The sequence below is a fragment of the Chelonoidis abingdonii genome, chromosome 3 (assembly GCF_003597395.2).
Source record: "Chelonoidis abingdonii isolate Lonesome George chromosome 3, CheloAbing_2.0, whole genome shotgun sequence".
NCBI classification, from domain to species: domain Eukaryota; kingdom Metazoa; phylum Chordata; order Testudines; family Testudinidae; genus Chelonoidis; species Chelonoidis abingdonii.
In genome coordinates this window covers 166,820,984-166,840,901 of record NC_133771.1, presented here as the reverse complement: position 1 = coordinate 166,840,901, position 19,918 = coordinate 166,820,984, and the positions used below count along the sequence as shown (strand labels likewise).

At 44.0% G+C, this 19,918-nt stretch overlaps 1 protein-coding gene across 2 annotated transcripts in view; it reads right to left on the bottom strand.

The window, feature by feature from the left end:
• Positions 1 to 19,918, bottom strand: part of SUSD4 (sushi domain containing 4) — a 111,494-nt gene that overhangs the window by 7,061 nt on the left and 84,515 nt on the right. For both annotated transcript variants that reach the window (XM_032781730.2, XM_032781731.2), the window contains exon 5: positions 19,040 to 19,228. In XM_032781730.2, coding sequence (XP_032637621.1) covers positions 19,040 to 19,228 — 189 coding nt within the window. The remainder of the gene's footprint in view (positions 1 to 19,039; positions 19,229 to 19,918) is intronic.

The following is a 19,918-nucleotide window of genomic DNA, read 5'->3' as shown; positions in this document are numbered from 1 at the left end:
CTCACTACACCAATCTACGAAAGCACAATCCCAGCCCACTACCGTGAGACATAGTATGTTTTATTACATACATTGATTGCCATCTTCCTAAGGTCACCTGCTATCTAAACTTCTTTGCAACTCGGTTCAAAGCAAGCTTTGCAAGATGTAACAGTGCTGCCAGAGATGTGTCAACATACAGTACTGCTCCAGCCATGTGCAAAATAAAAAGCTTCTCATCATAGAGATCAACTGCTTCAAGAAACAAATTTCTAATCTAAAGCAATGACACCTGCTGCCTCTCCTGGCACTCAGAATCCTGTCCATTAATGACATTAGGGGCTGCATCAATCTTCTATATGCACAACACCAGCCTTCTAGCATTCTGTGTTGGACCAGCAACCAAGCATTTTTCAACAGTAAGATTAAAAAGAGTACATTGCCTGCTCATCTCAGCTATGATACTGTCACAGCCTGCTTATATTGGGAGACGTATTTTATGAAACCCTGAAAACAGGAGCATTAATCTTAGTGTGTTCCTAATGATAAAACTGAAGCTGGTGCCACATCCATTGTAAATATCCTCCACCTTTCAAGGGAAACTCATATTGCTGCTGCCTGAGAGCTTTTGTAAACAATCCGCTTTTTATCTTTGTAGAAAATTTGTCTTGGGTAACAAATAAAACAAAATGAACCTGTTTTAAACACTCTTGCCTGCCAGTGGCTCTTTTTATTAAATTACTTATTATGGACAACAGATGGGAAAAGAATGGAGCAGGTTGAAAATGATCAAGTTAAACTTAATTCAGGCAGTACTCTATTCTTATTTCAGTTACCCAAGAGAATAAGGGCTTTTCCCTCACTTCAGGCATGTCTCACTAATGAATTTTATGCTAATCCAGTCTAAAGAATCTTCAATGCACGTCAAAATTTGCATAGAACACAGGCCTAGGGTTATATTCAAGTCTGCGAATTGAGATACTGATACTTGTAATCTAGAGGTAATTAATTATTTTTGTCAAGGTCCAAATTTCTTGGTCAAGGTATAGTCAAGGTCCAGACACCAGAGAAAATAATACAACAACAGCGATAATAATAAGTGAATAAAAAGTTTTTGTGGTCCATTGAAAAGCATCTGGTGGTCTGGATTTGGTCCACGTCCACCTATTGACTACCCCGGTGTAATCAATAACATTCAGATTTATAGAGTCCTTATCAAATCAAAGAAAGCAAGCTACATTACAAACAACCCCTTTCAATCCATTAATTGAGTATGGAGCAGTCTGTTATATTCCCAGTTCTCTTCACAAGCCACCTTGTGTAAAAAATAACTAAAGGCCTGGTTCAAGTCAATGGAAAGACTCCCAGGGACTTCAAATACGCAGGCACTAAAACAGCACTATTTTTAAGGGTCTGACCATGGAGGCTGCCGAACACGCTTGCCTCCCAATGAATAGAGGGTTCTGAGCGCAGCAGGAGGCGCTAGCCACTTCACAGGATCGGGCCCTACATTTCTGACACCTTAATTACAATTAAAACATGATGGAACTCTGCAGTTATTAAAATTCTGTTTCTTGTAGGTGCTCATGTGTGTTAGAATCCAGTATATCACACCGGTGTCCTACAGATTAAACAGACCCTATCAGATCAAATATGGCCCCAAATTTAGGTTACCAAACTGAAGACAAATAGCAATTTTTCCATGAAACTAAAATGAAAAATTCCATTGCATGTTAAAACACAAAACAAAACAAAAAACAAACAAACAAACCACAAACAAAAACAGTTCTCACTGTGTTTGTAATCCACAGACTGAAGCTTTGGGCTAGTGTAGTAAATGGCAACAAACTGATTAAAACAAACAGAAGTGATGCTGACAAGCCTTTTTCATGGTCCAAGCTCAGAGAAATGTGAAAAGTAAATAAAGAACATAGAGAGACAAGCAATTCCACTTCAAAAATTCTTTCAGCTTTAGTAATCTATGCCATTATTTGTAACATATGTAAAGAATCCTTTTACATTATGACTTTTAAAATGACAGAATCCTTTTAATATTTGTAGATTTCATTATTTTCAGCACTTCATAATGCTTTTTCAGACTTTGAGTAATTAGACCCTACAGTCTGGAGAATCTAAAATCATCTTTTCTGAGAGTTAAAAAAAAGGCAGTTTCTGAGTTCTTAACTTTAAAGCTTCTCAGTGGCATGTGTGTGATTCATGTCTTATCTTCTGCTGATTTTGAAATGTGTGACACTGGGTAGCCAAGATCAAATGAGCCTTGTTCCTTTATATCAGGGGTCAGCAACCTTTCAGAAGTGGTGTGCCAAGTCTTCATTTATTCACTCTGATTTAAAGTTTTGCTTGCCAGTAATACATTTTAAGCTTTTTAAAAGGTTTCTTTCTATAAGTCTATAATATATAACTAAACTATTGTTGTATGTAAAGCAAATAAAGTTTTTGAAATGCTTAAGAAGCTTTATTTAAAATTAAATTAAAATACAGAGCCCGCCAGGACCCAGCCAATGTGAATGCCACTGAAAATCAGCTCGCTTGCCACCTTCAGCATGTGCGCCATAGGTTGCCTATCCCTGCTCTATATTTTTGTTTCCTGAGAATTCAGGTGTTATGGGCAATGGCCACGGTCTGTAGTAGGCTCATTATTTGGCTGGGCGTTTTGCAGCTGCACATTCCAGATGAAAACCTAAATGGTTAGCCAGAAATAAACTACCCTTTCCTCCTGACAAGAGAAACAAAAATCATGTCTGTCTAACATAACAAATCCCTCCTGGGATACTCAACACTACAGTTGGCGAATGAAACTAAGGGAGCTCAGTTTGATGTGATGAGCTTGTACAATTTTTTTCTTAATGACAGCAGGAGCTAAGGCCTCTAGTCTGAGATATATTCAGTGCCCCCAACTCCCACTGATTTCAATGAGGGTGTGCAGTAACTCATAGGAAGTGCTTATAACCTTGAGACCAGAGGCGCTGACTTTCTGGTTTCCCCAGGAGTGCTCGACCTCCACCCCAGGCCCTGCCCCCACTCCACTCCTTCCAAGGCCCCACTCTTTCTCCACCTCTTCCTGCCCCTGCTCCTTCCCCTCCAGTGCCTCCTGCCCACTGCTGAACATCATCGGTGGGCGGGAGCAGGGGCAGCTCCAGACCCCAGCACGCCAAGCACGTGCTTGGTGCGGCAAGCCACAGGGGGCGCTTTGCCAGTGCCACGAGGGCGGCAGGCAGGCTGCCTCCTGCGACTTGCCTGCGGAGGATCCGCTGGTCCCGCGGCTTCGGTGGACCTCCTGCAGGTCCGCCGAAGCTGCAGGAGCAGCGGACGGTCTGCAGGCAAACCGCCGGAGGCAGCCTGCCTGCTGTGCTTGGGGCGGCAACATCCCTAGAGCCACCCCTGGGTGGGAGGCACTGGGGTGGGGGTGGAGATGATCCGTGGGGCCGTTGGCAGGCAGGAGGTGCTATAACCAAATTCATTTTCTGAAGCTCACTGTAAAATACCCAGGGCTAGATTCTGTTCTGTGTCTCCTGAGAGTGCGCAGAAGGCACAGGGAGAGGCGGCGACAAAGGTAGTTGCTGCACTTTATGGCAGCCTCCACAGTCTGCTCTGGCATTCAGAATCCTCAAACATTTTGCACACCCCCACCTCAGGGCTTTCTGGGGAGCAGCTGCAGCGTGGGGCCACTTACAGCTTAGATGCTCCAGAAGTTGATGGTCTTTCCTCAGAACAGCTTCCTACTCATTGTGGACAAGTGGATTTGCCTGCAGGATGTTAGCCTATTCCTACATTTTTGGCATTGCTAACTTTAGGAGAGATTCTGGGTATTCACATAACTCCAAGTAACCTTAATAGGGAAGCAAGAGAGATGTAGTGTCACATTTTTTGAAGGTACAGACTGGAAGCTGACATTGTGTTACAATTAACAGTATACAACAATTTAGTTCCTTAAACTGCAGGGGTCATAGTTTCATGGGCACAGAGTTATTTTTCATCCTGGCTGATATGCTTAGTCTTTGGACTTCTGCTAAATGGTAGGAAAATTATTCAAGCTTTGCCTTGACTTTCACGCTCAAGGCTGACAAAAAGAGCAATATAATCTGTTGATCCAGGGCATTTCAAAGCCCATCTTCTGCCTTTGAATCAGAATCTGAATCAAATATGTTTTTCCTCTGGTTAGCAGACTGCCTCCTGTGTCAGACTACCAGCTGCTTTTCTGTCTGTGCTAGATTATCTTCAGAACATCCCTGTGCGTGGCCTGATTTTTAATGTTTCATACGGGGAACATAATCAAAACGCAGGTGCTTTTAACAAAAATAACATTTGTTCAAAATGTGTTGTGCATCCCTGCTTGTTATTTTTTAAAGAATGAAAAAGAATTAAGATCAATCTTTATAATGAGGCCAGTGCAAGTAAAAGCTGCAGTGGGCAAAGTGCAGGGAAAGCATTTTTTTGCCTTTCGCTTAGATAATAATGGAGATCGGAAATGTCCTGGCATGCCTGCGAAGTGCATACCATCTGTGCACAGAGCAGGAGAGAGAAGAACCGCTCCTGCCCCTCTTGTTTGTCATGCCCATACACACAGTGCACACCAACAAGCTGGATACTTGAAATCCAGCCATCTGCATTTCTCCCCTTCCACAAGCAGTCTTAGGCTACGTCTTCACTACCCGCCATATCGGCGGGTAGCAATTGACCCCCGAACGCGCTTATATTGATCCCGCGCCATGAGGACGGTGGGTAATTCGATCTTAGATACTTCGACTTCAGCTACATTATTCACGTACCTGAAGCTGCGTATCTAAGATCGATTTTCCCCCGTAGTGTAGACCAGCCCTTAGTGTCCCCCGTGTACCAGAAAGGCAACCGGACTTCATGTTAACTAAACTGACGTTAGACGCCAGTCTACTACTCTACTGTCAGCAGAACTCCTTCCCTCTTTAATTAACGTGAAGCAGATGGCAACGGAAAAACAAGGTGATTTTCACATTTGCTCCACAGTGACCAGATAATCACTATTTATTTTATCGCGAAGGAGGCGCACAGGAAACCTCAGTCTCCTAAACATATGTTCCATTACCTTCCCCAAGGCTTATCATCTAGTCATAGGGTTTGGAAACCAAGGAGGAAGAGCATTACTTACGTTCCAGATTGGTCCACATTATCAGCGTGCAGTGAAAGTCATTCGCTCCCCATTCACAGGAAATGAGAGCTGTCTTTTCAAAACATACTTCCTCTAATCTACCATCCTGAAAGAGGGACTCTGACCTCTCTGAGAGGAGCATTCGGCAGGTAATGTGCTAACCTTTCCCATTATTTTCATCCTGGCCCACTAATTTTCACTCTGATAATACTCCGCAGCAGACAAGAAGCAGGCGGCCCCTTCAAAGGTTAATGTTAGCAATACCACAGCTGGCCACTACAGGGGAGAATAGAGCCAGGAGATCTAGTCATTCTTCACCAGGATACTCAGATCCATTATTGCCAGCGTGAAGTTTTGCCCCATCCCAGCCAACCTACATATCAGGCTTCGGGGTGGATTGACCCTAGTGGGCATAGAGTGCAGCTGCTCCAGAGAGGGCAAGTGGTGCTGCCATTGCTGCTCTCCCTTTGGAGTTCTGCCTGGAAAGGGCAGCTTTACTTTCTGGCTGGGGGACGGGGGCACTGCCAACAGAGTCTGCCCAGGAGTGATGCTGAAGGAGCCTCTCCCCCCCAGGTGGCCTGACCCAACTACTCTGGAATGGCCCCACCCCTTTTGATGGCTCCAGGATGCCAGTAGAGAAAAGTGTCTCTTAAATACTGACTCAAAAGTATTACCCCACATCACAATGTAAACATCTGCACAATTTGAAAAATAAGGTTTTAAAGGTAACCTGCAAAAGAAACAAAAAATGATGTTTGTGCCCATTTCTGCTTCTTTATGAATATTGCCACTAAAAAACATTTAACTTTCAACAGTGTCACCCCCACTCAGTCAAACTCCCAGTTAAGGGACCATTCTTTCACAAACCCACATAACCTAGTACCTAGTCTATCTGACAGACTCGGCTACTCCACAAATAACTACCATGCACCTCCAACATGTGCATGTGTGCCCTATACACACACCGTATTACTCACGCTTGCACTACAACTCGAAGCCTTAACTCCAACCTCATATTCCCCCATTATAATATATATCACTACAGAAATCACTGCAGTGCCTATATCTTCATATTTAATTGAAGTGGCATAGGTGTCAGAATCTTTCACAAAGACTTTTTTCTTCTAAGAATTTTGTCAGGAGTATGTGGTAACAAGAACACACAAAAGGATGAGTGCTTTAAACGAAAAATAAAACAGCCAGTTACTTCAATTTTAGTCTTTAGTCTCATGATATCATCCAACCAGTTCTCCAGTTGTCCATAAAGACTTCTGGAGAAAAATCAATAGCCAAAAATTGATATGTCTAATGCGAAAACAAGCAAGATAAAATATCTTATTTTAGGGCTGGAAAGGGAAGGAATAGAAATTCTTTATGCATTTTAAATATGCAAAAAAGGGCACTTTTTCTATTTTTCTGCATCACTGAAGTTATAGGATCATGAAAATAAATTAAATTAAAAACATCTTTCATTCTCACCTGCAAAATAAAAATATCTCAAATTATATACAAGTCCCTTCTCAACCCACAGCGTAGTCTGACACTGGTAAGAGAGAGATTTATTCTCAGACTCAGCTGGTCTGCAACTTGTTGAGAGCTGGAGAATAGAAGAAACCACAGACCCAACTGCTTAAAAAACAAGCATTATAAAACCACAATGATATAGAAGAGCTTCATAAACCATAATTTACTTCTAATCAGTTTCTCATGAAACAGGAGTAGAACAGGAAGCTTTATTAGAGTAAATTCCTATTAATCATGACAAATTAACAATTTCCTATTTGCAAATGAAAAACACTGCCAGGGTCATGAAAAGAGTCTCTACGAAGAGTAGGCATTCTGGATACAAAGTGGGGCTGACAGTGTCCTCATTTGCATTCCAATACCCAGAATGCATTTCCAGTGTACACCCAACTGTGTAATAGCTATAACAGGACAAAGTGGAAAGTTCTTGTGCATGTCGAATTCGTGCTCTGACACTGAAGAGGTGCTTTCAAGGAATTTTTCAGATTGCCCCACATACCCGGCAGCAAAACAACACTGAATTAAACTAATTTCTAACAACAAAAAAATCACCATAATCAGTAAAGACAATAGCATGAAGACTTGTAACTGACAACTTAAAGTGACAGAGGTATGAGGTGATCACATCGATCATGGGAAGCTGTTAAAAGGCACCAAGAAGAATCTTGTGGAGGGTATGATGGGGTCTCCACCCCACACAAGGTCTGAGCAGATTAAAAAGGGCTGATTAACCTGATAGGCTGCACCTGGAGGAGAGCCAGGGACTGATGAAGCCCACCTAGGGGAGGAGCTGGGCAAGCCTCAAAGAGGATGGCAGGGAGAGGCTCTGCAGTCATTACCTGTAGAGGAGAGGAACTGGCAGAAGACACGGAGATGGTCTAGGGGGAGAATAAACCCTGAAATCCTCCCTTGGACTATAGACTCTGGCAAGAACCCAAAACGGTGTGCATTAGCCACAAGGAGTAGAGGAAGCTCCACTGGTAACCCCAGAGGGCCAGAGTTAGAGAAGTAAAATAGGAAAGAGCCCAGGAAACAGCAACAAGTCGGAGCAGGAGCAAACAGTGGTTGGTGGGCATAGAGTCCCTGGCTGGAATGCAGACTAGGGGAACCCAGACGTGCCCACTATCAGCCACTGGGGAAGTGGCACAGTCTGACTAGCAGATCAGAAGACTGCTTGAGACCATTTGTCCAGAAGGATACACCGGAAGGTACAATCTGTAGTGACCTAGCCCGATGGCAAAGCCATGAAGAGAGAGCACCCCAAATCCAGAAGGAGAGAGACACACACACACACACTACAGGTGGGCAACCGAAGGAGGGGGGCATCGGACTGGTTGAGAGCTAATCCGCTGATGAGCCACAAGAAGGCACCGCAGCATTAAGTAGTAAATCCCCTCACAGAAGGTTGAAAATGTAAGAATAATATGCAATTGGATAGCACCTTTCATCCTAAAATCTCTCTAGTCCCTACAAACACCAGTCAATTAAGCCTCACAACATTGTGTGTATATTTTACAGTTGAAGAAAAGAAACACAGAAGAGTTAAGCGACTGGTTGAAAGTTACCCAGCAAGGCAGTGGTAGCGCACAGTAGAATCCTGGTCTCTTGACACCCAACTGTTTGCTCTAGGTACTAGACCAAAAATGTCTTAATTCTGTGTAATCTCCAAGAACATCTGTTTGAGTACAAATTGTAAGATTCAGAGAAAAACTAGCTATATTAACATAGCACAGCAAGCTGAGCATTCACATGGTGAGCAGCATTTTTCACCTTACAAAAGTTGTGAAATGAGTTGAATAATTACATTTTTAATGAAAACCTGTTTTTCTAGTTGCCTCCAACAAATTTCTTGCTGGAAATTGGTATCAGGCTCATACTGCTGGTGTCCCACTAAGTGAAAGATTACAAAACCAGTTCCCATTCTGTTTTTATAATAGTTTCACACTGAAATGACTTTCTGTGCTCCTTTAACAACCACTTCACTTCCCTGTGACTGAAGGTACAAATAATGGGTTCAGTTTTGCAAGTCCCCACTCAAGCAAAACTCCCACCAAACTTTCAGACTGGCCTCAATGGCCATTGTTAGTAATGCAACCATTTGCAGCAAAGCAGCTGGGGAAATGCTGATCTTAATTAAACGTTGTAGTTTCAAATACGTTTCACAGTTTATACATGGCAAGGCACAATTCTCCTGATCTTTTGCACAGAGGTGATAACCTAAACAAGTGCAGCTTTCATTTAAACTACAAATTTTGGTTATGATCTTGCTGAGGTGCTAGGGAGTAGATGAGAACACTTTACAAGATGGGGCTTTTTTTTTTTTCTTTTTTTTTTTTAAAGAGACATGAGCTGAATCATGTTTGAATACATTTATGCGCTGTGCTGGGAGCGCATGGAGTTTGGAGCACTGGGGCTGCAATTACAGCAAGTACTGTATTAGTCAGTCACAACATTACCTACCTTCTGCGCATTGTTTTTCCTTCTGTAAACATGTACCCCAATGAACTCAGTACCTCTCTGAATGATGATGTGTTGTCTCTTTAAAACCTCCAGGGCCAGACACTCAATACCTGGACTTGCTATTCAGGCTCAAAATTTGTGGGTGTGAGTTCAGTTTGATGTTCATAATTATCTGCATGTGCAGTTGATGTCATTTAGGCATCCCACTACCTGAATTGCTGCTACAATCAGGTATTGTACTTAGGTGTCCAAACAACATCAGCTGCATCCACAATCATAGGCAAGAGTCCAGATTTGAGCCCTGTTCCAAATCAGGCCTTTAATTTGGTACTGATGTCAAAAAGGACATTCCAGGAAGCTCCATCTTTCTGGACCAGTGCTTTCTGCCATGTGTGATGGATGTGAAGCTGAAATAATTTATGAATGCTGAATACTGACCTGTGCAGACTGTTCGTGGTTTTAAATCCTTTTTCCTCTAAAAGTTTTGTTCCTAACTAGTGAAATAAACAGTGCTTTCGTTTTAAGAAAGCTGCCTGGTCACTATATACATTAATGATCAGAGAGTTCCTAAGGGAAGAACCACAGCTGCTGAACACAGCCAGATCTGCTGAGTAAGCATGACTCAGGCACAGGGTACTATAGTCCAGGATCTGGTCAAAGAGTGGAGGACTGCATGATTCTGCCTCAGGAGAGGCACATGCACAAGGCCTGAGGGCGTGCACTCAGAGAGACCAGGAAGCAAACAGATGCACAGCTTAGAGCCTTGCAACCTGACGGAACTTGACTACAAGTGTCGGGTCTGAAAACAACCTGAACCTCTTGGGCTTGGGTCAGGTAGACTCTGATCACCTTGGCTTGCCTGCAGAGTTGGGGTGGCAGAGGTTAAGTGCCTTGATTCTGCTGGCTGCTGCTGCCTTCCTGCACTGTGGAGCATGGTGTCGATACACTGCCAGTCACTCTATAACATGTGCGGTGCAGCAAGGCAGGAGTAGGGCACACAGCCACTGCCATGCCAACTCCACGCCAACTCCACAGGCAGGAGGGGGTCAGAGACAGACTGCGGCCATGGGGCCTCGGAAGTCCCCACCAGGCTAAGTCCCTAGGATGAGGTTGTGGTTCTGACACAGGTTTGGGTCAGTTCTGAAAATGACCTGATACTCTTGGGTCAGCTGTGCTTGGCTTAGGCTTTAAAATTAGACCAGAGCAGACTCTAATGCAGTAATCCCTACATTACATCACCATACAAGGCCAGGGTGGTATCAGAGTACTAGTGACATAATTTTGATTCCAACCCTTTGCTTATAGCCTCTTCTATTAATTGAGTTTGAACCTTTGACTCCTGCCTAAAAGGTGAACAAACCGATTTAGCACGTAATATATATATAGTTTAGACTCTATAATGAGAGGGACAGATCTTCAGTTGGTGCTATTCAGCATAACTCCAATGACTTGCAGTCAATGGGGCTGCACTGATTTCCACTAGCTGCGGAGCAGGCCCAGTGATGGCACTAAGTGGACTGAAAAAAATCAATAAATGTGACCTTGATGCACAAAGTAACATTTCTCTCTCCAGTGACACAGCGTAGAGCTCTTGTTCTGTTAGAGGTGCATTGTCAGATAACATTTAAGTTCAATATAAAACAGCCCTGAGGGAGAAACCTGATCTGCTTTCCCCTGTCTAATCCCTCACACATTTGCAACACCATGGATAAAATGTATCATGCATCTGTGGGCAAATGTGAAACACGAGGGCAGGAAATTATGGTTTCATGAAAGTTCCGATGTCTAGCTGATTTGGGAAAGGCTAAGGAGTTTCTGCAAAGAACACAGGTGATACAGCAAGTGTAAAATGGTGATTTGTTTCAACTTGATCCACAGGGGTGCCACAGTAAAAGACCAAAAAAGGAACACACTACAAGTTGTCTTTTGCCTTTCTCGTAATGCTATGAAAATGCAGGATGCATCAACTTCAAGACAATGAAGATGAAAGAACATTTCTTCAATGCAAAGATGGTGCAGTCATTTGAAATGTAATATTGTTTTACAGATTAATCATTTCCCTCAAATTATGATTGTAGATTCAGTTAATTTAAAAATAAGAAGAACCATTTCCTTTAGATTTTTCAACTAGCCAGGCCATCTTCATAGATAAACGAAGTAGGGAACAGGTCACCATTGGTGTGAACCTAAGTCTTGTTAGATGGCTGAGAATCAGGTTGAGGCCACAAGACAGGATGGTGACTCTAATGTGGGAGAGAGATTACCCAGACTCTTAATAATTCTGGATAATACCAGGAGAGCAAAAATGGAGAATCCCTCTACTGGGGTATGAAAGGCTGATATGGCAGCCAGGTGTACCTTGACTCAACTGATGGACAACCTGGATATATTCAGATCCAGCAGGTAGGAAACAAGTCCAGGACCCAATTCCAGCTAGAGGTGCAATGGACAAATGGACTGCACTACTGGACAATTTTTAAAAAAATTCTGCAGGGAAGAAGAACAGGTTGATGTTTTTCTGCTGTTTAATAACTTCTGCTGCACATCCATAGAGCAGGAAACCTATATTCCCAAGAACTATCCAGGAGTCACATCCTGACGTATAGAACCACCAGGCTGGCACGAAGCATGCAACCCACAACCTGAGACAGGAGGACAGGAGAACAGGAATGGCTGAGAGCTTGATTGATGGCTGGATATTTTGTTGAAGCAGGTAAGGGTAATAAGCTTGTCTCAGCCAGGTAGGTACTCTGAGGATAACTCTGGCCTCGTCCTGCCTGATCTTGTTCAATGCTAGAATTAGGGGCACTGGGGGAAAGGCACAGAATAGACTCTTCCTCCAAGGTAAAAAAAAAGGGCATTCCCCCAGGGAATGGTGATCCAGGCCTCTTGTCCTTGACCAGAAGAGGGGACACTTCCTGTTCTCGGAGTTGGTGGAAATATTGATCTCTGGCATATGCTGTGCAGGGCCGCCCAGAGGATTCAGGGAGCCTGGGCAAAGCAATTTCGGGGGCCCCTTCCATAAAAAAAATCACAATACTATACAGTACTATATTCTCGTGGGGGCCCCTGTGGGACCCAGCACAAGTTGCCCCACTTGCTCCGCACCCATGGGCGGCCCTGGGAAAAATAAACCTCCTGCATCTCGGCACAAACCCAGTTTTGAGAAAACTTCTTTACAAGGTATCACTGGTTCTCAGCATCAGCTACTGCTAAAAGGTGCTAAAGCTCATTAAAAGGGGTGGACAAATATATGCCGTCTAAACTTTTTCTGGATCGAATACTAGGGGTTTTTAAAAAGCAGAAAAAAAATCACGGACAATGTCTGCTTTCCTTCAAAAGTTGTGGGTTTTTTTAATTGAAAAGCTGAAATTAGTCTGCCAAAACCCGAGTATGGTTTGGGGTTTCAGAAATGTGTGGCCAAATATTTGCTGCTTGCTGTGTTTGATTGTTTAAAGAAACAATAAAAAAAACTGCTTAAAAAAAATCCAAAACTTTTGAACCACTTCAGCTTGTGACCAAATGCCTGAGCCCATCCAGTCAGATTTTTCCAGGTTTCTGATACTCTGCTGGCTTCCTTGACTCATATCTTCTCCTAACTGGGTTCATTTAGATTATAAACATAAGAACAGCCATACTGGTCAAACCAAATGTCCAGCCGCCCAGTATCCTGTCTGCCGACAATGGCCAATGCCAAGTGCCCCAGGAGGTAAACCTAACAGAATATCAAAATATCTCTCTCTGCCATCCATCTCCACACGCTCTGACAAATCGATGCTAAAGACACCAAATTCCTTACCCATTCCTGGCTAATAGCCATTAATGAACTACCTCATGCATTTTAGCTGTTCCTAGACGACTGGCTCCTGGTGGCCTCACAACGGGAACCAACTGGAGACGGTTACTGTGGTTTGTTCTTTTAGTACATGACTAGTACATACTCCACGAAGTGGCATTTGAGCTGTTCCAGAATGGGTAGCTATGTTGTGAAAAACTGAAATGTTTCAAAATAGCAATGCGAGCTGAATGACACAGGCTGCTAATAATATAAATAACCCAGGAATTCTCAAACTGGGTTAGGACACCCCTCATGAGGTTGTTTATATCCAGGGGTCACGAGTTATACTGGGTCGCTAACGCTGTCAGCGCTCCCCTCAAACCCTGCTTTGCCTCCAGCATTTAGTAATAGTGTTAAATATATAAAAAGTGTTTTTAATTTATAAGACAGGTCAGGTCCGGGAGGGAGTCACACTCAGAGGTTTGTTATGTTGATACAGGGGTCACCAGTTAAATATTTGAAACACTAACTTAACACTCGAACCCTCGAAGGAGCAGAGAGGGGTCTCCCTTTGGTAGATTGGGAAGGATAGGTGGTGTAGATATTCTCTTCATAGTGACCCTCCCCTGATGTGACTAATTTAAAATGAAGCTACCCTCCCTGACATGAATCGCCCTATGGCACTGAAATTAAAATAGAGATATAATTTGGCATTTGAGAAGTGAAAGGGATGGTAGCCCTAATGGAAAAGCTAACAGCTTGGCTCTTCTGCAAGCCTCAAACTGCTGAATGAGCTTTAGGGTAGGGAAGAGCTGTGCCTCCCAAACAGCCTGCCTGCCCTATCCGACCCCCACCCACTTCCTGCCCCCCGACTGCCCGCCCCCTCAGAATCCCCGACCCATCCTGTTCCTTGTCCCCCACCGTCCCCAGAGACTCCCCACCAAATCACTACCTGGAACCCCCGCCCTGCTCCCTGTCCCGATCACGACCCCTATCCACTCCCTCGCTGAGTCCTGACAGACCCCCAGAATGCGCCACGATCCAACCCCCCATCCCAGTCCCTGAGATATTCCGACCCTATCCACTCCCGGCTGAGTCTGACAGACCCCCAGAACCCCACGAACAACCCCCCCCCCATTCCCTGTCCCCTGAGTATCCCGACCCCTATCCACTCCCCCTGCTGAGTCCTGACAGACCCCCAGAACGCCCACGATCCAACCTCCCCATTCCTTGTCCCCTGACCGCCCCCTCCCTGTGTCCCAACTGTCCCCGGGACTTCCCGCCCCTTAGCCAGCCCCGGCCCCTTACCCCCAGCTCCCTCCTCACCCAGAGCCTCCAGGACCATCCCTCAACAGCTGCAGCGTGGCTCCGGTGAGGCCCCTGAGCTCCGCCCCACTCAGAGCCACATGGTAAGGGGGCGGGGCTGAGAGCTCCACGCCGAGCGGAGGGAACTCAGGCCCCACTGGATCTCACAGTCCCGCCCCCTTACCACGCGGCTCTGAGCAGGGCGGAGTTCAGGCCCCGCCAGAGCCACATTGCAGCTGTCAGGGGATGCTGCTGGATGCGCTGAGGCTCCGGGAGAGGGGCGGAGGTGGGGTCGGGCTGGGACCGGGGAGGGAGTCTCAGCCATCTGCCCTGATTCCTGAGGGTATTGCGATGGGCACCCAATCTTAACAATGATGCATCGGTTGTTAGAGTCATTGATGGACTTGGGTGACAGCAAGGGACACCTGCACAGATGTGGAGTTCTGAACATGCAAAGGGACCATCACTGCCCTGTCCAAGGTGTCTCTGTTTGGCGCTCAAGCAGTTCTGAGCCAACCCTGGAATCAGCAGAGCTATAGCCTTGTGTAATTGGTCACAAAAGTGCAAGCTGCCACATGGCTCAAGACAGTTTTTTTATTGTGGTCCAAGAGCTTCCCTGAATTGTCGCTACCAGTCCTGACAAGGTCACAAATCTGTCTAAAGGGAGGTATGCTCTGGCTGTCACAGAGTCCAAGAACACCCCTATAAACTGTATCCCTTTGTACCTGTATTATCATGTATTCTTTACGTTCAGCTGGAGGCCCAACTCTTGGAACAGAGTAAAGGCCTTCTGGGTACATAATAATATTGCCTCAAAAGGAATGGCCCTTGAGTAGCCAGTCGTCAAGGTACAGGAAGACCAGATTCTCTTCCTGCCAAAAATAAGCTGCCATTACTACCAGAACCTTTGAAAACACCCTTGGGGGTGAGGATAGGCCGAAGGGGAGCACTTGGTACAGTACTGGAAATGATCTTGGCCTGTGCTGAATCGGAGGTATTTCCTGTGCAATGGATATATAGAAGTAGACGTCTTGTAGGTCATGGGCTCAGAACTAATCCCCTTTCTCTAGTAAAGGATTTAGAATTGCCAGAGTTACCACCCTGAACCTCTGAAGCATCACAAACTTATTCAACTGTCTTAGATCTAAGATCGGCCTCCAAACCTCCATCCTTCTTGGGCACTAGGAAGTATTTTGAGTAGAAACCCTTGCCCTGTAAAGGAAGGGACCAGTTCTATTCCTTCTAGTTGGAGGAGAGACTCCACCTCTTGCCTTAGTAGAAACTTGTGAGAGGGGTCCCTGAAGAGGGCTGGGGAAGGGGAGTGGAAGGGAGGGACTGACAAACTGTATGGTATAGCCTGATGTTATGTCCTCCACGACCTATTAGTCCATTGTGATTTGCTCCCAAGAACTGGTGGAAATGGATAAGGCAGTCCCCAAAGCGAGGGAAGAAGGCTAAAGGGCACAACTGTAAATCCAGAAGAGTGGGAGAATTCAAATTCTTGACCAACCTATCAAAAGTGCAGTTTAGATGACATCTGGGTGGTCATGTGGGTGGTTGGGTGGCTCTCATCCTCTGAAACTTGTGTCTCTTTCTGGAGGGTTCTGCATGTCTATGATACCCCGAGAACTGAACAGGGCATGAGCTCAGGGCAGTCTGTGACCTACTAAAACACTTCTTGCTCGTAGCTGTGTAAATGCCCAAGGAATGTAGGGTAACCCTGGAGTACTTCAATGTGTGCAGGGCGTCATTCATGGTCTCCAAGAAAAGCCTATGACCATCAAAGGGGAGGCCCTCTACTGTGTTCCGAACCTCTCTCAGACACCACAGAAGTTAGAGCCACAACACCCTTCGCATAACTACCACCGCAGAGATGGATCTGGCAGCAGCATCTAGGGATGTCTGGAGAGCAGTTGTTCCCTGCAGTCGTGTGGTAGCTGCTCAGTACAGGCGGTGAGCTTGTTGTAATTAGTAAGGTTGTATTTGGAGACCGCCTGATAGTTTGCTATCCGGAGCTGCAGGCTGGCAGATGAGAGACTTTCCTCCAAAGACATTCAGCCGCTTTTGTTCCTTGTCATAAGGGGTATATCTCAAAAAGTGTTGCCTACCCCGTTTATTCATTGCGTCCACCACTAGGGAGTTAGGTGGGGGCTGGGAAAATAAAAAGTCAGACTCCTTAAGGGGCACAAAGTACTTATCTGCCCTTTTGCACATTGGTGAGGCAGTAGAGAAGGAAGTGAGGGCAGTTCCCCCACACACACCTAGATAGCCTCGGTGTCTGCCATGAAGAGGCATAAGGCACTTGCACAGGCCAAACAGACATTGCTAGCTAGAAATCTTCAATCAAGGGCTTGAGAGACACATGCGCACCTGAAGTGGGACCACATAGGGCCACTACTCGAAGAAGAATGATAAGTAACTGAAAACAGCATCTTATAAAGGCAAGCGTTGAGCAACCTTAACTATGGCATTAGCAATTATCGTCGAGAACTCATGGAGGATGGATGAGGTTCCAGAGGGCTAAAAAAGGATAAATATAATATCTATCTTTAAAAGGCGGTACAGAGGACCCCAGTAAAGCTGATTGGTCTATACTAACTTTGATACCTGGAAAGATACTGGAACAAATTATTAAACAATCAATTTTTAAGCACCTGGAGGATAACAGGATTATAAGAAAGAGCCAGCAAGGATTTGTCAAGAACAAATCATGACAAATCAACCTAATTGCCTTCATCAGGGTTACCGGCCTAGCAGATGGGGGGTGGGAGGGAAATAGATGTGAGGGATCTTACTTAAGTAAGGCTTTTGACACAATCCCACATGACATTCTTGTAAGTGAATTAGGGAAGTGTGGTCTAGATTAAATTACTATAAAGTGGGTGCTTAACTAGTTGAAAGACTATACTAAAAGTAGCTATCAAGAGCTATCAAACCAGGAGAGTTCTCTAGTGGGGTCCTGCATATGTCTGTCCTGGCTCTGGTACTATTCAATATTGTCATTAAATGACTTGGATAATGGAGTGGAGAGTATACTTATAAAATCTGCAGATAAAGTCAAGCTGGGAGAGAGGTTGCACGCACTTTGGAGGATAGGATTAGAATTCAAAAGGACCTTGACAAAATTGGAGAATTGGTCTGAAATCAACAATATGGAAGTCAATAAAGACAAGTGCAAAGTATTTCACTTTGGCAGGAAAGATTAAATGCAGAGCTACAAAATGGGGAATAACTGGCTATGTGGCAGTATTGCTGAAAACGATCTGGGAGTTATAATGGATGGGAGACAGGACCCCTGAAGTCTGATGCTTCTTAAATAAGTCACTTAGGCCAACATTTTCAAATGTGAACACCTAAAGTTGATTTACAAGTGCTGGATGGAACTTTACAAGTTCAGTGTGTTCTAGTTACACCAGTCCCACATGACACTTGAGAAATGGAGTTGTCAGCTATAAGACTCTGTCCTACCCATATGGAAACAGAAAGGATCCAAAAATCTCAAGACAACCCATTCTCGTACTATCTGAAACATTTGTGGTTTGTCCATCACCTTATATATGGGGTTTCTACAAGTAATCACCAGGAAAAAAAATTGGTCTTAATGTTACAACAGAACAAGCCCTGTGCCAAAAGTGATCATGAGGAAGGATGAGCTTGTGATTAAGGGACTGGAGCAGGACTCAGGAGGTTTAGGTTCAATTCCCCACTCTGCCACAAACTTCCTGTATGACCCTGGGCAAGACACTTAATCTCTGTCTCAGTTCCCCATCTGTGAACTGGAGATAATACTACTGTGCCTCTCACACCCTTTCTTTGTCGTGTCTCTTTAGACTGCAAAATCTTCAGGGCAGAGATTCTCTCATACTCTCTGTATACTTTTAAGAAGCCTTCCACAATGGAGCTCTAGGTGCTAATATAATACAAATGATACATGTCCTCATTAAAGTCAATGAGAGTTTTGCTATGTACTTTGATGGGAGCTAGAACAGGCAGTTCAGACTGTCATCTGTGTTAAGTGAGCACAGGGAAATGACATACAAAATTTTCAGTTTCATACATTTGTGTTTGTGGGTTTTAAGACTTAACTTCTGGCTTATCCTGTTTCATTTTGTAATTTCTTTTATGATATCTGACAGGCAGTCTCTCTTTCTAATAATTTTATCTGTAACACTGTATTACATGTACTACAAAAAATAAAAAGATGATTTACGCAGGGCTGTTTTGTGGTTAAATTTCTAGGATGTTAGATCAGAAAATCAGTTCCTAAAAGTGGAATGCTCACACTGCAAAGCTCTTTTAGAATTTTGGAAACTGGGCTGCTAATTAAAAATAAGAAACACTCCAGTAATTTTGGATAGTGCATCCAGTATTCTTAATGCAGAATCACGCAGTATTAGATTGTGCATACACCTGGCATGCAGGCTGAAATGAAACTTGATACTTAATAGTATTTACAAATGCTTTTAGTTCAGAATGGTATGAATCTTCAGCTACTCAGGCTGTCCTTACGTGAATATAGATTCATTAACTTTCTCAGCATTTCATTAGAAAGACAGCAGATTACATAGTTTTTAGATTTTAAGTATAACAGTCTTCGTTGTTACAATCTGCATCTATTATGATTATGATACCGACAGAGCAAACATCATGGAAGTAACTTTAACAATTAAGCTATGCAATGTTCCAGATTACACAGTATATATACAACAAAACCGGAACTTGAATGGATACACTTTGTACGTCCTCAGGAGGCAGTGGGCAAAACGGAGCTAAAAATTGTAGCCCTAAGTTCAAATAAAATATATCATGTTAATTGTCCAATATTAAAAACAAACAAACTGTTTTACCTTCCACATCAAGGCACCTAGGTGAGCTATGTGACCAGATAAGGTTATACATGCACTCGAGGAACTCTGTCCCCTTTAGTTTATATCCAGGAAAGCACTGATAATATACCACTGTTCCTACTGGGAAGGAGGACTCGAACTCAGATATGTTAATGTAACTATGAGGAAGAAGCAATGGCCTCAGGCAACCTGCAAATTAAGAAGAGGAAGGTATCTTATTATGAGGCGCTTGTCTTAGTCATTGTAACACATCTTGATTAGGGTTCCCAAGTTGAGAAGCACAATACTTTCCATCCTCCCCACAGTGAATGGCATTCCTACTTAATCTCTCTCTTAGGTGCTCAATTGTCATTACCTCATTTTAAGTTCTTTTATTGCTTAGCCCACACATTCTGCCAAGATAAGATATATCCTTTGCAAATCCAACATAGCATTAATGACAATGGCAATGTTTCGTTTTGCACACCCACACATTCACCAGGTTAGCAGTTGTCACTTATTATGAGGTAGAATCCTTAATAAAGACTGTCACTTATACAAAACCATGGGTTTTATTCCTCTCCTCAAACAGGCAGTCACAGAGGTTATGAGATGTGCAGAACACCAAAAGAGGCCAAGATTTCAAACATGAGTAGTGATTTTGGGCCCCCAATTTGAGATAGTTTAGAGGAGCCTGATTTTCAGAAAGTGCTCAGTGCACTCACCTTCTGGAAATCAGGCCCTTCAAGGTGTTTCAGATTGGGCACCCAAAAATGGAGGCACCTAAACTCAGTCATTTTTGAGAACAGTGGCCACAGCCAGTCTAGAAAGGGACGAATTTGCCATCAGTGGAGTTACACCAGGGATGAGTTTGGCCCAGAGTGATTAACTCCAGGCAGA